General features: G+C 43.3%; 1 protein-coding gene across 1 annotated transcript; it reads left to right on the forward strand.

Moving 5' to 3' along the window:
- Nucleotides 1-1817: 1817 nt before the first annotated feature.
- LOC121553471 (rho-related GTP-binding protein RhoQ) lies at nucleotides 1818-21159 on the forward strand. Its single transcript, XM_041866597.2, has 5 exons — nucleotides 1818-2347; nucleotides 2716-2774; nucleotides 9072-9236; nucleotides 19029-19124; nucleotides 19388-21159. The coding sequence occupies exons 1-5, from the start codon at nucleotides 2206-2208 to the stop codon at nucleotides 19547-19549; spliced, it is 624 nt and encodes a 207-aa protein (XP_041722531.1). The 5' UTR covers nucleotides 1818-2205; the 3' UTR covers nucleotides 19550-21159.
- The last annotated feature ends 1982 nt before the right edge of the window (nucleotides 21160-23141 follow it).

A 23141-nucleotide genomic window follows, 5' to 3' on the forward strand; every position in this document is an offset into this window, starting at 1 on the left:
GCATTTCAAGGTCCTGGAGTGGCCTAGCCAGTCTCCAGATCTCAACCCCATAGAAAATCTTTGGAGGGAGTTGAAAGTCTGTGTTGCCCAGCAACAGCCCCAAAACATCACTGCTCTAGAGGAGATCTGCATGGAGGAATGGGCCAAAATACCAGCAACAGTGTGTGAAAACCTTGTGAGGACTTACAGAAAACGTTTGACCTGTGTCATTGCCAACAAAGGGTATATAACAAAGTATTGAGAAACTTTTGTTATTGACCAAATACTTATTTTCCACCATAATTTGCAAATAAATTCATTAAAAATCCTACAATGTGATTTTCTGGAGAAAAAAATGCTCATTTTGTCTGTCATAGTTGACGTGTACATATGATGAAAATTACAGGCCTCTCTCATCTTTTTAAGTGGGAGAACTTGCACAATTGGTGGCTGACTAAATACTTTCCCCCCCCCACTGTATACAGTAAATTAATATATGTATTATATGTGTATTCATTAGATTACATAAAAGCAATGCAGATAGTCTCATTTGGAATTTGACTAAATGCTGTTACTTCTCTTCTCTGATTGGTTCATAACACCTACTACACTACATGATTTGAACAGCAAGTATGATGTAATTATTTGATCACGTGACAGCTGCAGCAATTGGGTGAGTTCATTTTGCATGGGCTGGTGCCCTGAGTGGACGGAGTTTGCACATTTTAGACCATTCCATTGGTTTTAAGTGAAATCTCCACTCACCAGGCCCCTTGTCAAACGTTACGATAGCGCTATACTGGAGGTTGAAAGCTACAGCTTCGCAGCTCAGGATAGCCACGCCCCCTGATGCTGATTGGACCGTCGACATCTGGCTAGCGACTATTATCAAAGTGGACATGAACTATAGGGATGTTGTGTGGGAGAATGTATGCATATGTTATCAAATGGAAATAGGGTCGGAGAGAGAAGTCCACGACATCAAATGTTTGCTGGGAGAAACATGTGTAACAAGACAGCTGATCCCACCACTATCAGACAGATGTGTGTGTTTGTTTGTATGTATGTGTGTGCATATTTGCGTGTGTGTGCAAGTTAATTTGTTTACATTTATGTCATTTAGCAGACGCTCTTATCCAGAGCGACTTACAGTTAGTGAGTGCATACATTATCATACTGGCCCCCCGTGGGAAACGAACCCACAACCCTGGCGTTGCAAGCGCCATGCTCTACCAACTGAGCTACAGGGTACTGTTTGTTTTTCTTTTTCTTCCTACTTCTCTTAAGAAAGGTAATGAAGATCATGGGTCTGGGTGCACTAATTCAAGGAGACAGCCCACACCTGTCCAAGTGCAACACAGAGGTCAAGTCATCTCTTCCTATGTATTGTATTTTCACAGCATTCACTCCCTCCTGTGGTGTCTCCATCTGCAAGATCCTCACACTAATCCCTCCACTTCCTCTTCAGGTCATCATGCCATTGTCATACTTTTGTTTTGGCTAATGCAGATTTAGGCTACTGATTTTGTGCAATTATGCCATCATTTGGGATTAATTAGGAATAAAGCCATAGATAAAGTCACTGGATTTAACACCATTATGCGTAGGGTATAGGCTATACCTAAAAAGTTGTGTCTGAAGATGCAAATCAAGTGTAATAACGATGACACATAGGCTATTTGGAGACACTTCAACAACAATATAGCAAAGAATTTGCCTAAAACCTGATATCAATAAACTATCCACAATCTACGGATTTTTACCAAAGCCCATTGGTCTCAGATATAGCCCCGCCTCTACAGCAAGCGAACTCACCTTTTCTATAGTGCCAATGCAAACTAAGCGAGGGACCGAGAGTCAAGGGGCGAACTGGGGAACAGGCTCTGCAGTGGGCTTCCAAGCGCGTCTCGCGAATACATCAACGATAGGGCGGGGGACTGGGGTGAAGCCATTTCGACTGCTGGGACTTTCTAGACTTTTCTGAACTGGTAAATAGCCACCCTGTACAGTGTCTGTGCTGTTTGTGTATGCAATGTGGAAGTAAAACCCATTTAAGGCCACATTTGCAAACTGGACTGCAGCAGGGAGGAAGGAGATATGGAATTTCCATTGGTCTCGGTGAGTCGCACATTTGGTCCTCGTCTCTGGTGATGCCCGTGGTGTGGGGATCTCCGTGCAGCTCAGGAAAACAGGGCGTCGGAGGATGATGGTAATGATAGGATCATCATGGCAAACGGAACTGGTACTATTATGTTGAAATGCGTTGTGGTTGGAGACGGTGCTGTGGGCAAAACGTGTCTGTTGATGAGCTATGCCAACGACGCCTTTCCAGAGGAGTATGTGCCCACTGTGTTTGACCATTATGCAGGTAAAATGATTTTGGAACATGTCATGATCATGCATGAACAGTTAGGCTATGTGTGTGTTATTTCGAATTGAACCTGATCCTTACTAATAAAAGCTGACATCATTATGTTGGTGGTCGGTCTAGTTACAGTTGCATGAGTTTAATCGCTATGCCAATTCGTTTGAATAGTCCCTAAAATTCAATGTTCAGGAGAAGGTTACGTGTCAGAATGGAATGCTTACTTTTTCCACTTTCTTTGTCTCAGATTGCATAGGATTACATCTGTTTCTATAATCAAAACCACTTGTTTGCCTCCTAGGAGAGGGAGGGGATAAGCGATCTCTGTCTGTCTGTCTTTCTCTAAACTAACCTTTGTCATTGCTTTGCAGTGAGTGTCAACGTTGGCGGAAAGCAGTACTTATTGGGACTGTATGACACAGCTGGTCAGGTACAGTGAGTTTATTTTAACTCTGGCTGGATGCCAAGCATGCCACATCCAAGGACACAACCTCTCCCCATGTGCTCCCCCACTGTTAACCAATGGTGCTCTTGACACACCCACAAGCTTGAAATTCTGATCACACTCTAAGCTGTAACAGGTGATGGTTTTCACACATTGCTCTAGTTTCCAGTCAGTCTGGTGTGTGATAGACCGTGGTTGTAGGCCTAGTGAAGCATTTCAATAGGTCTATTATGTAGAGAACAGGGGTCCTATGTCCAGTAGGGATGTTGTCACTGTCCTGTTTATGGGTTGGTTCTTTACAATGTAGCATTCAATCTGCAAGAGTATCACTCAACTCACACTGTACACAGACGCACACAGTCAAATGTGCACATCATCACATTTTCACTCACCACCAGCAAGCTCTCACGTACACACACACTCACTTTTTCCTCTTAGACCTTTAGCTCTGTTTTTCCAAGCTGGGTCTGAAGTTAAGGCATGTCACATGCAGCAATGAATTCTGAACACTCTCCCCTGAACCCGATTTAACTGTAAAGTCCAAATAGGTCCTGAACTGAAACATTATTCACCTGGTGAAAAGGGGAATAGGTTTGAGGTTGAGAAATAGTACAAAAGGCCCATTGTTTGTTCATTAATAAAATATAAGTACATTAATAGTTGCTATTGCCTCCACTGAATCAAAATAATTATTCCCACTCAAATCTGTGGCTAACATAACTAATTCTTTGGAGAAACTACATGATCTTAAAACTACATCTCATTAGTGTTTCACACAGCTTTTTGTTACTCTTTTGTGTTTGATTGCAATTCCATGTCTGGAGCCTTTTTGTTTTAGCTGATTCAGACGTCTGTGAAATGGAGAAGTTTCCCAGATGTCGACTGTGGCCGCAGAGGCCACAGAGAGTAGAGTTACTTCTCTTCAAACGCAGCTCCTCCACTTTGGCTGACCTCTTTATGCTGAGCACAAGGCCAGCTGGTAATGTTTATAGCTTCAGTATCTGTTCAAAGACGGGAGTGCCAGAGAGCTAGAGGGAGGAGAAACCGGAAGAGAGAGAGACAGAGGGGAAAGAGGAATAGAGAGACTGAGGGGCTGGCTGAGAGAGAGGGGGAAAAACAGTGAGGGGGAGCGAAAAACTGCAAATCTGCTCTGGAATCCTGTAATGCAGCCCTATAGGAGGCTCAAGCCGGGGGTGTGGAAGAATGCAATGCTAAATACTGTACCTCTCTCTTGTTGAGGAACCTCATCCAACCCAGCCACCGACCCGCTAATTGACACTCTCCTGCTACAATCCCCACCTTCTGCTCTGCATTAGACATGTTTTATTGGCTCCAAAGACCCTTTAATACTTATGTCCCTGGCAGAGCTAAAGCTCCCAGAATCGTCATAGGGGAAGATGATTAACCATTTGCTCAAAGAGGAGAGAAATTATTCTCATTTCCCTATGTTTTTGTCTGTTTGGCACTTATTCCACCACCTGTGTATTTCATAGATCTATACGTAACACGTTCAGTCACATCTCTTAGCTCTTGAACATGTGGGCCAGAAAGAATAGAATGGATAGTCTTTATTTATTAATTCATCCCCTGCCTGGCTGATGCACTAATCATAGAAAGCTAGCATTGCTGCTGTGGATAGGAGGAGGAAGCAGGAAGTGGATGTTAAGTGCTGTTGTACCCATGGCAACACTGGGCTCTCTTTACTCCTTCTCTTCACTCTCTCCCTTTGTTGCTGCTCAGTTTCTCATTTGCTCACACCCTCCTGCACTCGCACTCCTCACACTCAGTTGCACATGCCTCCGTCACTCTTCTGTGACGGCCCCACCTTTTGTTTTGTACAGTGCCTCGTTAGGTTTTGTGCCCTCCCTGAGATGTGACCCCTAGACATCCCAGCAGGGGGTAGAGCTCTGCTGCCACAGGGCCTTAATCCTCTCCACTCAGCTGAACACCAATGGGAGGTAGCTAGACATGTCATGCCCCTTTGAACACCAATGGGAGCACTAGACATGTCATTCCCATTTGAACACTACAGCTAGATAGAGGCTGCTGATGGATGTTTTAAACTGTTTCACCATTGACCATCATAGGTCTAAAGCTCCATTATTTGGCATAGGATGTAATCACCTTGAATGGGATACCTCAGTCTGAACTATCACTTTAGTCCTGTGTTGGGAAATGCTCAGACAGTTTTGGGGATGAGCCGTGAAGTACTGCAATATGAAATACAGTTACTAGCTGGCAACCAACGACCAGTAAGTTACTGTAAAATTCACAGTAAACCATTTACAGTACAGTGTTCAGACAGTTTTGAGGAAGGGCCATGAAGCGTAGTGCCTGCGCTTGTTATTCTCCTTGCGGCTATGTTGGAACAGGCGTCTCTGACATAGCCGCCGGGCCCGAGGAAGAGTGACTCGCTGATAACATAGACGGTCAAGTCAGTGACTTGACACACACACAGCTGAGATCACATACCCAGCCAGTAAAAAAAAAATGGAAGTATATATGGAGATAGTTTAGTGCCTAAAATAAGGGGGTAAAGAAATAAGGTATAGGACAGACACTTCAAATAAACGTCATGGTGATTTATTTTTTTGACTATCTGTTGTTCCATGTAGTGAATCTGTTATTCAATGCGTTTATATTGGCTAATAGCAGTAATGCTAAATTCAATGTTTCATCCAATAATTTGTAAAACACATTTTTTTTTACCTTAAGGGGTCTTAAAATTCAAAATCAAATAGCTAAACAATCCTTGGTATAACCATCTTAAAACGATATGGCTTTTTCTTTGCAACTCTGCCTAGAAGGTCAGCATCCCAGAGTTGCCTCTTCACTGTTGACGTTGAGACTGGTGTTTTGCGGGTACTATTTAATGAAGCTGCCAGTTGAGGACCTGTGAGGCGCCTGTTTCTCAAACTAGACACTCTAATGTATTTGTCCTCTTGCTCAGTTGTGCACCGGGGCCTCCCACTCCTCTTTCTATTCTGGTTAGAGCCAGTTTGCGCTGTTCTGTGAAGGGAGTAGTACACAGCGTTGTATGAGATCTTCCGTTTCTTGGCAATTTCTCGCATGGAATAGCCTTCATTTCTCAGAACAAGAATAGGCTGAAGAGTTTCAGAAGAAAGTAATTTGTTTCTGGCCATTTTGAGCCTGTAATCAAACCCACAATTGCTGATGCTCCAGATACTCAACTACTATCAAGAAGGCCAGTTAGTTTTATTGCTTCTTTAATCAGCACAACAGTTTTCAGCTGTGCTAACATAATTGCAAAAGGGTTTTCTAACAATCAATTAGCCTTTTTAAATTATAAACTTGGATTAGCAAACACAACGTGCCATTGAAACACAGGACTGATGGTTGCTGATAATGGGCCTCTGTACGCCTATGTAGATATTCCATTAAAAATCAGCCGTTTCCAGCTACAATAGCCATTTACAACATTAACAATGTCTACACTGTATTTCTGATCAATTTTATGTTATTTTAATGGACCAAAAATTGGCTTTTCTTTCGAAAACAAGGACATTTCTAAGTGACCCCAAACTTTTGAACGATAGTGTACATATCTACTTCAATTACCCCTGCACAGCATTCGGAAAGTATTCAAACCACTTTCCTTTTTCCACATTTTGTTATGTTACAGCCTTATTCTAAAATGGATGAAGTACAAATGTTTCCTCATCAATCTACACACAATACCCCATAATGACAAAGCGAAAACAAGTTTGTAGAAATTTTTGCAAATGTATTAAAAATAAAAAAACAGATACCTTACATAAGTATTCAGACCCTTTGCTATGAGACTCAAAATTGAGCTCCGGTGCATCCTGTTTCCATTGATCATCCTTGAGATGTTTCTACAACTTGATTGGAGTCCACCTGTGGTAAATTCAATTGATTGGACATGTTTTGGAAAGGCACATACCTGTCTATATAAGATCCCACAGTTGACAGTGCATGTCAGAGCAAAAACCAAGACATGAGGTCAAAGGAATTGTCAGTAGTGCTCCGAGACAGGATTGTGTCAAGGCACAGATCTGGGGAAGGGTACCAAAAAATGTCTGCAGCATTGAAGGTCCCCAAGAACACAGTGTCCTCCATCATTCTTAAATAGAAGAAGTTTGGAACCACCAAGACTCTTCCTAGAGCTGGCCGCCCAGTCAAACTGAACAATCGGGGGAGAAGGGCCTTGGTCAGGGAGGTGACCAAGAACCCCATGGTCACTGACTGAGCTCCAGAGTTCCTCTGTGGAGATGGGAGAACCTTCCAGAAGGACATTCATTTCTGCAACACTCCACCAATCAGGCCTTTATGCCAAGCGTCACATCTGGAGGAAACCTGGCACAATCCCTATGGTGAAGCATGTGGTGGCAGCATCATGCTGTGGGGATGTTTTTCAGCGGCAGGGACTGGGAGACTAGTCAGGATCAAGGGAAAGTTGAACGTAGCAAAGTACAGAGAGATCCTTGATGAAAACCTGCTCCAGAGTGCTCAGGACCTCAAACTGGGGCAAAGGTTCACCTTCCAACAGGACAACGACCCTAAGCACAAAGCCAAGACAACGCAGGAGTGGCTTCGGGGCAAGTCTCTGAATGTCCTTGAGTGGCCCAGCCAGAGCCCGGACTTGAACCCGATCGAACATCTCTGGAGAGACCTGAAAATAGCTGTGCAGCGATGCTCCCCATGCAACCTGACAGAGTTTGAGAGGATCTACAGAGAAGAATGGGAGAAACTCCCCAAATACAGGTGTGCCAAGCTTGTAGCGTCCTATTCAAGAAGAGTCGAGGCTGTAATCGCTGCCAAAGGTGCTTCAACAAAGTACTGAGTAAAGGGTCTGAATACTTATGTAAATATGATATTTCTGTTAATAAATGTGCAAAAAAATCTAAAAACCTGTTTTTGCTTTGTCATTCTGAGGCATTGTGTGTAGGTAGATTTTTTTTTTTTGGGGGGGGGACAATTTAATCAATTTTAGAATAAGGCTTTAACGTAACAAAATGTGGAAAAAGTCAAGGGGTCTGAATACTTTCCGAATGCACTGTATAGCCAAGTTATCGTTACTCATTGTGTATTTATTATTACGTGTTATTACTTTTCTATTATTTCTCTATTTTCTTTCTCTCAGCATTGTTGGGAAGGGCCTTGTGTAAGCATTTCACTGTTAGTCTACACCTGTTGTTTACGAAGCATGTGACAAATACCATTTTATTTTATTTGACATGTGTTCTCAAACAGTTGGAAATGGACTAGAAAGCAGAAGTATCAGCATATTTTCTGTGAAACATCAGCTAGGTTTCATGAAGGCTATTTCAATTTCCAGCAGTTTTTGAAACCACTGCGCTCACAATAAGTGGTAATAACAGATACTATAGTGGCATCGCCACAAGGTCGTCCAAGACTTCTTAATGATCCAGTGCACAGAATTTAATTCACTTAGATATTTCTGGTTTTTACCTGAGCAATGTTGATTAAGTTAGGTTGTTGAGCTTAAATCAGACATATCAGTCATATTAATGATTTAAGACCGATTTATTTCCTTCCTTCAAGCTTGCCACCTTTGTCCATCACCATTATATCATAACTAGTCTTAATGTGTGCAGTCTGCATATATAATCTCTGGTCATTCAGAGTGTGCTGTAGTAGGACAGCCTGTCAGAATTCGGTATCAGGGAGCGACGAGGAAACGCTTGATCTCATTTACACAGACAGGATCTGTGAATTAGCTATTGGCGCCACACAATAAACTGAGGCCTATCGGAGTTGGCAGTTTGTCTGATGCCTTCCGCACTGCTTCCTGTAAAGTACTGCTAATGTGAAATAATGCCCAATAGCCAGTCAGAGAGAGACCGAGAGAAAAGATGCTGTCTGATGAAGGTCATCTGTAGAAATCTGCACATTCTCTATTTTATAACTACATTCTAATGGCTAAATGTTTGTTTATCACTCCCTTCATATAAAAGTGTTAATTGTTCTCATAAAAAAGCCTGGTAGCTTGGCAGTGTGCTGTGTTGCGCATGGTGAAGTCCGGTAGATAAGCACAGTGTAAGTTAGCGCTCCTTTCTGCCTCAGAGCCTCGGCGAGGAGGAGGAAAAGGATCGCTGCATTTGGAGCTCATTTTCCATACGGTTGAATAATTCATGAATATTAATACTGAGGATGTGGTAGTCTTTTGGTGAATATGATGTAAGGAAGGCTGTTGCTCTCTCTCTCCCCAGTGTCTCTGTTCCCGTCCCCTAACTTCTCTCTCTCTCTCTCTTATTACCCGCCCGTAACGTTTTCCAGGAGGACTATGACCGCTTGAGGCCTTTGTCGTACCCCATGACTGATGTCTTCCTCATCTGCTTTTCTGTGGTCAACCCTGCTAGTTTCCAGAATGTGAGGGAGGAGTGGGTCACCGAACTGCAGGAGTATGCCCCAAGTGTCCCCTACCTCCTCATAGGCACTCAGGTGAGCCACAGCCACACCACCCATTGCCTGTCTCTATACTTTGTCCTGGCCATTTCAAATGGCAAGTTTCACAGAGAGTACTGTATTCACCTGGCATGTGCTGTCCTCATCCACCCTACTCACGCTCTACTTCACATTGACAGGGGAGGGGGGATTATAAAACTGAACCTCCACTTAAATGTACTGTACTCTCTGGTTTATTGTATTCTTAAGACCATTCACGAACATGCATAAAGAAATATAGGTGTATATTTTCCAAATCATTAAAAAGTAGATGGAACTTAATAGTAAGAGAAAATATAACTTTTTTTCTTGACTTTTTCATTTAGTAACTCTCAAATATTTCCGAAAGATCAGTCCACAGACACTTTTCAAACCACACTTATGGGTGTCCCTCCGCCAGCAGTTCCCTGGCCACCAGAAATAGAAAATTGGCATATTGGTGGTGGTGAGTTTAGTGGAGTGGGCCTGTGATTTATCGTTCTGTCAGCTGATATTTACTTCTCTTTTATCAGTCCCACCATAACTCACATTCTCACACGGCATACTTATGTGGACCCAATCAATTCACATACGGACCAGAGCCACAAATCAAACACAACCACAGATGTGTTAATTAATGTTTGCCTCAATAAAGAGTTTGTTGCACGTATCAGTGGGCATGTGCGGGGTAAAGTAGGGTCATTTTTTCCCCCCTTAATCATATCACAATTAACTTTTACCAGTTGAATGTAGACACAAATATAAGACTTTTGTATCACCATTTTCCTGAAATAATGTATTAAAATGTGCAAATGAGGCAATACCTAATTAAATGTGTTTAATTACCATTTTATTTCAGTGGGCTATCTCTTTGAAAGCACTCCTAAGATTATTCACAATGATGTTGGGCTGTTCGCTGATAGGGGAAACTTGCTGAAGCTAAGATTTAAAGTTGGCTTTTTCTAAAGAAACAGATCGTGCCTTTCTCTAAGCAGTAGGAAGCAGATTATTCAGTCAACCTTTTTATCTGTTCTTGATTATTTATCAAAGTGCAGCTGCTACAACTCTTAAACGTTTGGATGCCATCTACCATAGTGCCCTTTGTTTTGTTACAGGCGACAGTTTTGATACGCATCACTGCATCCTGTATCAAAAGGTTGGCTGGACTTCGCTAAAGACCTGTAGATCTCTACATTACTCCCAATTTGTTTACAAGGCCCTACTTCATAAACTTCCGTCTTATCTAACTTTGCTGTTGAAGTATAGACACCTGAGTTGCATAATCTGTTCACAGGATTGGTTAACTCTTAAGGTTCGTAGGGTCTCCACTGAGCTAGGTAAATCTGCTTTTAGTTTTAATGCACCGTATTGCTGGAACAAAATTCTAAATACATTTCATGTTCTGGTGCCGTTCGGGCAATTTAAAGGATTGATTGGGGATTTATTTGTGGATGAATGTAACTGTTTTTTTTGGGTGTGATTTGTGATGTTTTATTTGTGCTTACCATGACTGTGTTTTTGTATTAGTGTGTGTGTGTGTGCGTGCAGTGCATTCGGAAAGTATTCAGACCCCTTGACTTTCTCCACATTTTGTTACGTTACAGCCTTATTCTAAAATGGATTAAATTATATTTTTCCCTCATCAATCTACACACAATACCCCATAATGTCAAAGCAAAAACTTGATAAAAATAAGAAACAGAAATACCTTATTTACATAACTATTCAGACCCTTTGCTATGAAACTTGAAATTGAGCTCAGGTGGGTCTTGTTTCCGTTGAGCATCCTTGAGAGGTTTCTACAGCTTGATTGGAGTCCACCTGTGGTAAATTCAATTGATTGGACATGATTTGGAAAGGCACACACCTGTCTATATAAGGGAAGGGTACCAAAACATTCCTGCAGCATTGAAGGTCCCCAAGAACACAGTGGCCTCCATCATTCTTAAATGGAAGAAGTTTGGAACCACCAAGACTCTTCCTAGAGCTGGCCGCCCAGCCAAAATGAGCAATCTGGGGAGAAGGGCATTGGTCAGGGAGGTGACCAAGAACTCGATGGTCACTCTGACAGAGCTCCAGATTTCCTCTGTGGAGATGGGAGAACCTTTCAGAAGGACAACCATCTCTGCAGTATTCCACTGATCGGGCCTTTATGGTAGAGTGGCCAGACGGAAGCCACTCCTCAGTAAAAGGCACATTACACCATTTACATTACATTTACATTTTAGTCATTTAGCAGACGCTCTTATCCAGAGCGACTTACAGGAGCAATTAGGGTTAAGTGCCTTGCTCAAGGGCACATTTACGTCATTTAGCAGACGCTCTTATCCAGAGCGACTCACAAATTGGTGCATTCACCCTATAGCCAGTGGGAAAAACCACTTTACAATTTTTTTTTGGGGGGGGTAGAAGGATTACTTTATCCTATCCCAGGTAATCCTTAAAGAGGTGGGGTTTCAAATGTCTCCGGAAGGTGGTGAGTGACTCCGCTGTCCTGGCGTCGTGAGGGAGCTTGTTCCACCATTGGGGTGCCAGAGCAGCGAACAGTTTTGACTGGGCTGAGCGGGAACTATGCTTCCGCAGAGGAAGGGGAGCCAGCAGGCCAGAGGTGGATGAACGCAATGCCCTCGTTTGGGTGTAGGGACTGATCAGAGCCCGAAGGTACAGAGGTGCCGTTCCCCTCACTGCTCCATAGGCAAGCACCATGGTCTTGTAACGGATGCGAGCTTCAACTGGAAGCCAGTGGAGTGTGCGGAGGAGGGGGGTGACGTGAGAGAACTTGGGAAGGTTGAACACCAGACGGGCTGCGGCATTCTGGATGAGTTGTAGGGGTTTAATGGCACAGGCAGGGAGGCCAGCCAACAGCGAGTTGCAGTAGTCCAGACGGGAGATGACAAGTGCCTGGATTAGGACCTGTGCCGCTTCCTGTGTAAGGCAGGGTCGTACTCTCCGAATGTTGTAGAGCATGAACCTGCAGGAGCGGGTCACCGCCTTGATGTTAGCGGAGAACGACAGGGTGTTGTCCAGGGTCACGCCAAGGCTCTTCGCACTCTGGGAGGAGGACACAACGGAGTTGTCAACCGTGATGGCGAGATCATGGAACGGGCAGTCCTTCCCCGGGAGGAAGAGCAGCTCCGTCTTGCCAGGGGTTCAGCTTGAGGTGGTGATCCGTCATCCATACTGATATGTCTGCCAGACATGCAGAGATGCGATTCGCCACCTGGTTATCAGAAGGGGGAAAGGAGAAGATTAGTTGTGTATCGTCAGCGTAGCAATGATAGGAGAGGCCATGTGAGGATATGACAGAGCCAAGTGACTTGGTGTATAGGGAGAAAAGGAGAGGGCCTAGAACTGAGCCCTGGGGACACCAGTGGTGAGAGCACGTGGTGCGGAGACAGCTTCTCGCCACGCCACTTGGTAGGAGCGACCGGTCAGGTAGGACGCAATCCAGGAGTGAGCCGCGCCGGAGATGCCCAGCTCGGAGAGGGTGGAGAGGAGGATCTGATGGTTCACAGTATCAAAGGCAGCAGACAGGTCTAGAAGGACAAGAGCAGAGGAGAGAGAGTTAGCTTTAGCAGTGCGGAGAGCCTCCGTGACACAGAGAAGAGCAGTCTCAGTTGAATGACCAGTCCTGAAACCTGACTGGTTTGGATCAAGAAGGTCATTCTGAGAGAGATAGCAAGAGAGTTGGCTAAAGACGGCACGCTCAATAGTTTTGGAAAGAAAAGAAAGAAGGGATACTGGTCTGTAGTTGTTGACATCAGTGGGATCGAGTGTTGGTTTTTTAAGAAGGGGAGCAACTCTCGCTCTCTTGAAGACGGAAGGGACATGGCCAGCGGTCAAGGATGAGTTGATCAGCGAGGTGAGGTAGGGGAGAAGGTCACCGGAGATGGTCTGGAGAAGAGAAGAGGCGATGGGGTCAAGCGGGCAGGTTGTTGGGCAGGATTTTATCTGGAGAGAGAGGGGAGAAAGAAGTCAAAGCATAGGGTAGGGCAGTGTGAGTAGGACCAGCAGTGTCATTAGACTTAACAAACGAGGATCGGATGTCGTCAACCTTCTTTTCAAAGTGGTTGACGAAGTCATCCACAGAGAGAGAGGAGGGGAGGGGAGGGGGGGAGGGGGGGAGGATTCAGCAGGGAGGAAAATGTGGCAAAGAGCTTCCTAGGGTTAGAGGCAGATGCTTGGAATTTAGAGTGGTAGAAAGTGGCCTTAGCAGCAGAAACAGATGAAGAAAATGTAGAGAGGAGGGAGTGAAAAGATGCCAGGTCGGCAGGGAGTTTAGTTTTCTTCCATTTCCGCTCCGCTGCCCGGAGCTCTGTTCTGTGAGCTCGCAATGAGTCATCAAGCCACGGAGCTGGAGGGGAGGACCGAGCCGGCCGGGAGGATAGGGGACACAGAGAGTCAAAGGATGCAGAAAGGGAGGAGAGGAGGGTTGAGGAGGCAGAATCAGGAGATTGGAGGGAGAAGGATTGAGCAGAGGGAAGAGATGATAGGATGGAAGAGGAGAGAGTAGTGGGAGAGAGAGAGCGAAGGTTGCGGCGGCGCATTACCATCTGTGTAGGGGCAGAGTGAGTAGTGTGGGAGGAGAGCGAGAGAGAAAAGGAAACAAAGTAGTGGTCGGAGACATGGAGGGGAGTTGCAGTGAGATTAGTAGAAGAGCAGCATCTAGTAAAGATGAGGTCAAGCGTATTGCCTGCCTTGTGAGTAGGGGGACGGTGAGAGGGTGAGGTCAAAAGAGGAGAGGAGTGGAAAGAAGGAGGCAGAGAGAAATGAGTCAAATGTAGACATAGGGAGGTTGAAATCCCCCAAAACTGTGAGGGGTGAGCCATCCTCAGGAAAGGAACTTATCAAGGCGTCAAGCTCATTGATGAACTCTCCAAGGGAACCTGGAGGGCGATAGATGACAAGGATATTAAGCTTAAATGGGCTAGTGACTGTGACAGCATGGAATTCAAATGAGGAGATAGACAGATGGGTTAGGGGAAAAATTGAGAATGTCCACTTGGGAGAGATGAGGATTCCTGTGCCACCACCCCTCTGACCAGATGCTCTCGGGGTATGCGAGAACACATGGTCAGATGAGGAGAGAGCAGTAGGAGTAGCAGTGTTTTCAGTGGTAATCCATGTTTCCGTCAGCGCCAGGAAGTCGAGGGACTGGAGGTTAGCATAGGCTGGGTTGAAGTCAGCTTTGTTGGCAGCAGAACGGCAGTTCCAGAGGCTGCCTGAGACCTGGAACTCCAGGTGTGGGGTGCGTGTAGGGACCACCAGGTTAGAGAGGCAGCAGCCACGCGGTGTGAGGCGTTTGTGTAGCCTGTGCAGAGAGGAGAGAACAGGGATAGGCAGAGGCATAGTTGACAGGCTGTAGCAAATGGCTACAATAATGCAGAGGAGATCGGAATGAAATGAACTAAACATCTGGGAGAGGAGAGAGCAGGGCCTCCCTCACCAAAACTTCCACCTCAGAAACTATAATTGTTTCACTGAACCACCCGAACAAAAACTCTACCAACTTCCACCTTTAGAAATCAGAATTGTTGTGAACCACAGCGGTTCAATGTTTAAAGGAATAGACTCAACCCACTTTATTCAGCTAGCTAACTATGACACCATAGCTAACTAGCATGCTAGCATCCAATAACACACCGTTTAGCACCAACACTTGGTCACAACAAACCACCAATAGTGTGTTAACACACTAAGCAGATAATTCGTGTCCGTGTCTAGTTCCTTTCATAACGCAGCAATAATTAAACGTTGGCTAGCTAGCACAAATATATTGTATTTAGCTACTACAGTACAGTTAGCTGGTCGTGTTGGCTAGCTAGCAATGGCCACTGTGTTGACCTTGTTTGAAGAACGGCTAGCTAGCTAGCTTCGTGCTACCACCGGCACCGCCGAAAAACAATGCCAACCTACAGTAACTACCCACAACAGCCCACGATGCCTAGCTATGACGCCATAGCTAACTAGCATGCTAGCATCCAATAACACACAGTTTAGCACCAATACTTGGTTACAACAAACTACCAAGAGTGTGTTAACACACTAAACAGATAATTCATGTCCGTGTCTAGTTCCTTTCATAACGCAGCAAAAATTAAACATTGGCTAGCTAGCACATTAACACTGGAAACAACTCTCCACCGTTGCACTAAACAGATAATTACCAATAAACGTTACCAGTAGCTACCCGCTAGCTAGCTAGCATACCAAGAGTGTGTTAACACACTAAACAGATAATTCATGTCCGTGTCTAGTTCCTTTCATAACGCAGCAAAAATTAAACGTTGGCTAGCTGGCACATTAACATTGGAAACAACTCTCCACCGTTGCACTAAACAGATAATTACCAATAAACGTTACCAGTAGCTACCCGCTAGCTAGCCTCGTGCTTCGCCGGGCTCCGCCGTAAACAATACTTACCTACAATAATTACCTACGGAAACCTACAATAACTACCTAAATAACTACCTAAATAAACTACCTACAATACCTAACTACAACTACCTACCTACGATCTAAATACATGGTTTAAGCTTTACTCAACACCATATGAGAAGCCAAGCTTACCTCCTGCTAGAGAAAACACAACCTCTCCCGACGAAGCTCAACTCACCCTGCTTGGAGTTTGCCAAAAGGCACCTAAAGGACTCAGACCATGAGAAACAAGATTCTCTGGTCTGATGAAACCAAGATTGAACTCTTTGGCCTGAATGCCAAGCGTCCCGTCTGGAGGATACCTGGCACCATCTCTACGTTGAAGCATGGTGGTGGCAGCATCATGCTGTGGGGATGTTTTTCAGAGGCAGGGACTGGGAGACTAGTCAGGATCGAGGGAAAGATGAACGGAGAAAAGTACAGAGATCCTTGATGAAAACCTGCTCCAGAGCGCTCAGGACCTCAGACTGGGGCGAAGGTTTACCTTCCAACAGGACAACGACCCTAAGCACACAGCCAAGACAACGCAGGATTGGCTTCGGGACAACTCTCTGAATGTCCTTGAGTGGCCCAGCCAGAGCCCGGACTTGAACTCGATCAAACATCTCTGGAAAGACCTGAAAATAGCTGTGTAGCGACACTCCCCATCCAACCTGACAGAGCTTGAGAGGATTTGCAGAGAAGAATGGGAGAAACTCCCCAAATACAGGTGTGCCAAGCTTGTAGCATCATACCCAAGAAGACTCGAGGCTGTAATCACTGCCAAAGGAGCTTCAACAAAGTACCGAGTAAAGGGTCTGAATACTTATGTAAATGTGATATGTATGTATATATAATTTATATACACTACCGGTCAAAAGTTTTAGAACACCTACTCATTCAAGGGTTTTTCTTTATTTTTACTATTTTCTACATTGTAGAATAGTGAAGACATCAAAACTATGAAATAACACATGGAATCATGTAGTAACCAAAAAGTGTTAAACAAATCAAAATATATTTTATATTTGAGATTCTTCAAAGTAGCCACCCTTTGCCTTGATGACAGCTTTGCATACTCTTGGCATGCTCTCAACCAGCTTCATGACGTAGTCACTTGGAATGCATTTCAATTGACAGGTTTGCCTTCATTACATTTACATTTACGTCATAAAAGTTAATTTGTGGAATTTCTTTCCTTCTTAATGCATTTGAGCCAATCAGTTGTGTTGTGACAAGGTAGGGCTATCTTTTGTATACCCCCCCTATTTGGTAAAAGACCAAGTACATATTATGGCAAGAATACCTTTTTCATTTTTTCTATCTGTGTCACGCCCTGAACTTGAGAGCCTGATATTCTCTAGTTAGTTTGGTCAGGGTGTGAATGTTGATAGATTCTATGTTATCTATTTCTATGTTGGCCGGGTGTGGTTCCCAGTCAGAGGCAGCTGTCGATCGTTGTCTCTGATTGGGGATCATACTTAGGCAGCCATTTCTCCTACCTTTAGTTGTGGGATCTTGTTTCTGTTTGGTTTGTTGGATGTTTAGCCTTTTGAACGTCACGCTACGTTGCTTTTGTTGTTTTGTCTGTGTTTATATAATAAACGACTATGTACGCATACCACGCTGCACCTTGGTCCGATCCTTTACTCAACCAACGTGACATCTGTAAAACATATCAGAAATGATCTCTGGCCTAGTCTGGAGAATATATCTAAGGATAACCACACAAAATGTGGTGAATGCAGATGCTTCTGAAGCTGAGAAATTAGTTGGTGTGTCAGAAGTGTCTGACTTTCGGGAAATGGGAGTTAAGGACAAGTACACGGAATTCAGACTACCAACCATCTCTTCAAAATAAGTTACCAAATATAGTCCAGTTTGTAACATTCTCTATGAAATGGGCTTTTAAATTCTGTAATTTAATGTAGTGAGCTTTTAAAGTGGTTAAAATTTATTAAAATGTAGATGACGGTAGTATGGTAAACTAAAGAAATATACATTTTCATCAAGTTTTTGAAATTTGTATGTTTACTTTTTAAACACAGGGGAATTGGGTGTTGCATAACTTTGTTTATGAAATAAATATGTAATTGTTGTTATTTGTCCACTTATGTTCCCTTTATCTAATATTAGGTTTTGGTTGAAGATCTGATAACATTCAGTATCACAAATATGCAAAAGTAGAGAAAATTAGAAAGGGGGCAAATACTTTTTCATAGCACTGTATACTAGGCCTAGGGTTTCAAGAAAAAAAGTTCAAGAATATGACTAAATCCAATCAAACCTTATTTAAAGTGCATTTAAAGTTTGATTTAATTTAGTCCTATTCTTTAACATAGATTTTTGGTTGAAATGGAGACGTGAATTCAGCGCATCAATTATTAATTTGTAGACAAACTGGAATTAAAGCCAGACTTAGTGGCACAGATGGAACTATCTAAGCAGAATATTAATCTCTTCCAATGTTGATATTTGGTTGTGTTTACAATACCGTAAATAGCCTACTAACTTGTTAACAAATTTATATGTTGGATTCAAGTCTCCATCTCAACCAAAAATAAAAGCTAAAGAATAGGATTAAGCTAGTTGCTCAGATGGAACTATCCAAGCAGTAAATGCATCTCCTTTAAATGTTGATATTTGCTTGTGTTGTTAACCAAACAAAATTCAATATTACTTTTGTAATACAGTAAATAGCCTAAATGTAAGGCTCTTACAAACTAATGTAACAGTATTTTTGTAACTTTAAATGAGTAAAACACTATGGACACATTGAGGTTACTGTAACAAATGTATTCTTATGTAATCATAGAAAGCGTGCATGTTCAAAAGTAGCAGATCTGTGGAGATCTTCACAATTGCGATAATAATCTGTGCAGAATCTCGAACGGCATTGATCAGTTGCACGACATAGTTGAATGATCTCAATTGCAGTAGAGGTCATTTGTTGTGTTAGATGGAGTACAGTGATAACACATTAAGTTGTTGTATAAATACACAAAATATCTGACGTATTCCCTTTTTGAACTTTTTGGTTTTAAATGGCTGAAAGTGAAGCAATAACAATTTTAGGTGAGAACTAAACCAAAAATCAGACATTGAGAATTCGGTTGTGCTTTTAGATGGTTGAAAGGATGGTCATAACACATTGGGGAATTTAACAAACTTTTGGCTGTCTTTTTGAGTGGGTGGAAATAGGTTGTAATCTAATTGATCAACGTATTAACTAAATATTACCCAATTATTCACGTTGAAATGACGTGGTGTGCCGAGTGGGTAGTTGAAAGAACAAGTTGTTCACTCAACTGAAGAAGTTGCTTAAGAAGCAGCCTATCTGCTGCCTTTCTGATTGACTGTGCTGACGGGAATTGTTGTCTCTCCCTGTTTCAGATTGACCTGCGTGATGACCCCAAGACAATTGCCAAACTGAATGACATGAAGGAGAAACCCATCACCACAGAGCAGGGCCAGAAGCTAGCCAAGGGGGTACGTACCACTGTGGGGCCAGGAGGAAGGTTACAGAAGGTATTTTGAGTGTGTAGGAGAGACAAGTGGTCTACCTTACTTTACACAGATGGTCTGTCCCTCGTCAAACCAATTCTGTATTAAAATTATGATAAAGCTTGTATATATTCAGTTTTGGGCATTTGTTGATTGAGTCTCACACACAAGACTTCCTCCCCAAGCTAGCTTGGGGACGAGGTTAACCCTTTGTTGATAGTTTTGAGTGACAGCCTGTTCCTCTCCAGATCGGTGCGTGTGTCTACGTGGAATGCTCGGCTCTCACCCAGAAAGGACTGAAAACTGTGTTTGATGAGGCCATTATTGCTATCCTGACCCCCAAGAGGAAGAAGGGAGTCCTGAAGAGCAGACTGGGGCCACGCTATATCAACTGCTGCCTCATCACGTGAGAGAGATGGAAACATCCAAAAACACCTGGGTCATATTTATTAGGGCATGCAATGGAAAATGTTTTAAAACATGTGAAAACAGAAAACAAAAACAAGCATTTCTTATTGGATAAGATCAGGTAGCCCCACCCTGTTTCAGACTGTTTTCTTCCATTTGGTGCCTAATGAATACACCCCTGAATACAAACCAGAACGAATGACCGAGACCGCAGAGAGGTCATAAGAGGGAGAGAGAGAGACAGAAGGACCGAAATGGACAAGGACCCTATTTTTAGTTCGGGGCTCTTGAGCGGTTTTGTCTCTCTCCTGCTGTCGACCAATGGAGTTAGGGGGCAGCTTTACAACAAAAGGAGCACAATACCCAAGTCAACAACGCCCTTCAGTAAGACTTTATTTGCCTTTAAAAGTTGTTTGTTTTTAAATGTTTTAAAATATTTTTCCTGTACAAAAACATGCTGTCAGAAAAGGTATCATGGTGTCCATTTAACTCCTGATATGATGTGTATTTTTTGTAATATATGCTGTAGAAATGAATGGGTGGATTGCATTTATTGAAAGCGCTTTCCATCAAGCCTCCAAGAGCTTTACATTGTGTGTTGAGGAACTCACCTCAGCCACTACCAATGAAATACATTGTTTAAAAGAACAGGCTATTCCCCTCAACTATGGGGAGTTGTTATGAGTTGTCTTTGTCTTTTTTCTACTAATCCCATATTTTATGACATTATCTGCTCTTCTTGCTCAGTTTGCGGTGCTTGCAGTATTATTACAAAACATGGACTTGAATTAGTCAGTAACCCAATGGTGGCCAAATAATTGAATGCACACAGCTGCATGGGATACAGGGATGTGGGGAGAGGGACACAAACAGATACTGTATCTCTAGCACACAACATGAAGCACAGTCCACATACCTATCCCTGTCCATTAAAGCACAGTTAAAAGTCAACCTGCCCACCCCTACCCTTAGCACTATCATGCTGACCTGAACATACTGTGTACTATGGTGGATGCAGAAGTTGAACCAGCCCATCCCAATTCAGCTCAGTTTGGCTTGGCTCAGTAGTGTGAAAAGGGTACCTCTCAATTCTGCCATTGAAGCACAGAACATACCATGGTTACAACATCCACCCCCAATGGCTAAGGGGGCGCACGCATTAGCACAATAAGCCTCCTCCAACCATATTCCCACCCCCGCCTTTAAGAAGACCCTCTTTATACACATATACCCTCCGTCCCTTCCCCAGCCGGAAGATATTTCTCTTTATTGTATTTTTTGTGTTTTGATTTTTTTTCTATCCATTGGGAAGGTGCTTGCTGACTGCCTGGTCTTACAGTTGTGTTTTTTTAGGTCCGAGTTGGACTTGTTGATTAAAGCTTTAAAGTAAATGGTGCTCCTCTCTTTCTCATTCTCTGTCCCAGCCTGCAGTGCTGTGTACCATTTTTCCTAGAAGAGCAGAATGGATTATTGAGTGTTAACATTCTCTCTTTACCAGGAAATTGTTGCACATGCTGATACTGAGGTAAATTGAATGGATCTATAGCAGTGCAGAAACAAATGCAGCTTCCGGTTAATCCTTTCTCTACTCAATAAATGTGTTTACTATCTATTATGTGTTATTAAAGCCTTTCTTTGGGGTCTTCCTTGAGGATGAACTACTAAGAGGATGTGTTACTGGGCATATTTTTCTGTTTGGTTATGTATAGATGTTGTTTTTATAAGTACAGTATTGGGCACAATTGGTTTGGCTCAGTTGCTAGCTAGGCCGTGGTGACCTCATACAGGAGTGTCTTAGAAGTGTGTTATACATGAGTGATTCCTCCCGAAACCCAGAAAAATTTTATTTGGCTAATTGTTTAATATATTTTCAAACATATACTCTACCGGCACATCAAAGTTCCAGAGTGGGATCTCTACTACTTTTAGAGTTATGATCCAATTTGTAAGCATTACCAACATAGTGAATGTGAAAATGGTCACCCTCTGCTGGTAATTTGTAAGATGTGCAATGATACAAGTATTGTAAAAGGAGGGCTGTTATTGTTTACATTGCCTACTATTTCTCTGTAAAAAATGGGCCATAACTTTCAAACTTTGTTGAAGCCCCTTTGGCAGCGATTACAGCCTCGAGTCTTCTTGAGTAGGACGCTACAAGCTGGGCACACCTGTATTTGGGGAGTTTATCCCATTCTACTCTGCAGATCCTCTCAAGCTCTGTCAGGTTGCATGGGGAGCGTCGCTGCACAGCTATTTTCAGGTCTCTCCAGAGATGTTCGATCGGGTTCAAGTCCGGGCTCTGACTGGGCAACACAAGGACATTCAGAGAGTTGTCCCGAAGCCACTCCTGCGTTGTCTTGGCTGTGTGCTTAGGGTTGTTGTCCTGTTGGAAGGTCAACCTTCGCCCCAGTCTGAGGTCCTGAGCGCTCTGGAGCAGGTTTTCATCAAGGATCTCTCTGTACTTTACTCCATTCATCTTACCCTCGATCCTGACTAGTCTCCCAGTCCCTGCCGCTGAAAAACATCCCCACAGCATGATGCTGCCACCACCATGCTTCAGGTTTAGATTATAGGTTTAGATTATAGGTTTCCTCCAGATGTGACACTTGGCATTCAGGCCAAAGAGTTCAATCTTGGTTTCATCAGACCAGAGAATCTTGTGTCTCATGGTCTGAGAGTCCTTTAGGTGACTTTTGGCAAACTCCAAGTGGGCTGTCATGTGCCTTTTACTGAGGAGTGGCTTCAGTCTGGCCACACAACCATAAAGGCCTGATTGGTGGAGTGCTGCAGAGATGGTTGTCCTTCCGGAAGGTTCTCCTATCTCCACAGACAAACTCTGGAGCTCTGTCAGAGGGACCATCGGGTTCTTGGTCACCTTCCTGACCAAGGCCCTTCTCCCCCGATTGCTCAGTTTGGCTAAGAAGAGTCTTGGTGGTTCCAAACTTATCCCATTTAAGAATGATGGATGCCACTGTGTTCTTGGGGACCTTCAATGCTGCTGAAATATTTTGGTACCCTTCCCCAGATCTGTGCCTCGACACAATCCTGTCTTGGAGCTCTATGGACAATTCCTTCAACCTCATGGCTTGGTTTTTGCTCTGACATGCATGGTCAACTGTGGGACCTTTTATATAGACAGGTTTGTGCCTTTCCAAATCATGTCCAATCAATTGAATTTACCACAGGTGGACTCCTATCTAGTTGTAGAAACATCTCAAGAATGATAAATGGAAACAGAATGCACCTGAGGTCAATTTTGAGTCTCATAGCAAAGGATCTGAATACTTATGTTAATAAGGTATTTCAGTTTATTTATAATACATTTGCAAACATTTCTAAAAACCTGTTTTTGCTTTGTCATTATGGGGTATTGTGTGTAGATTGAGGAGAAAAAATTATTTCATAAATTTTAGAATAAGGTTGTAACACAACAAAATTTGGAGAAGGGGTCTGAATACTTTCCGAATGCACTGTACATCAACACCGACATGAGTAGAGACCTCTACAAGAAACAGGCCTATTCTGCACAACTACGGGTGAAATGGAAGGAAGGACTCATCACACTGAAATCAGCAAATTAAGCTACCTGATTCT

The sequence above is a fragment of the Coregonus clupeaformis genome, chromosome 37, assembly GCF_020615455.1.
Source record: "Coregonus clupeaformis isolate EN_2021a chromosome 37, ASM2061545v1, whole genome shotgun sequence".
NCBI classification, from domain to species: domain Eukaryota; kingdom Metazoa; phylum Chordata; class Actinopteri; order Salmoniformes; family Salmonidae; genus Coregonus; species Coregonus clupeaformis.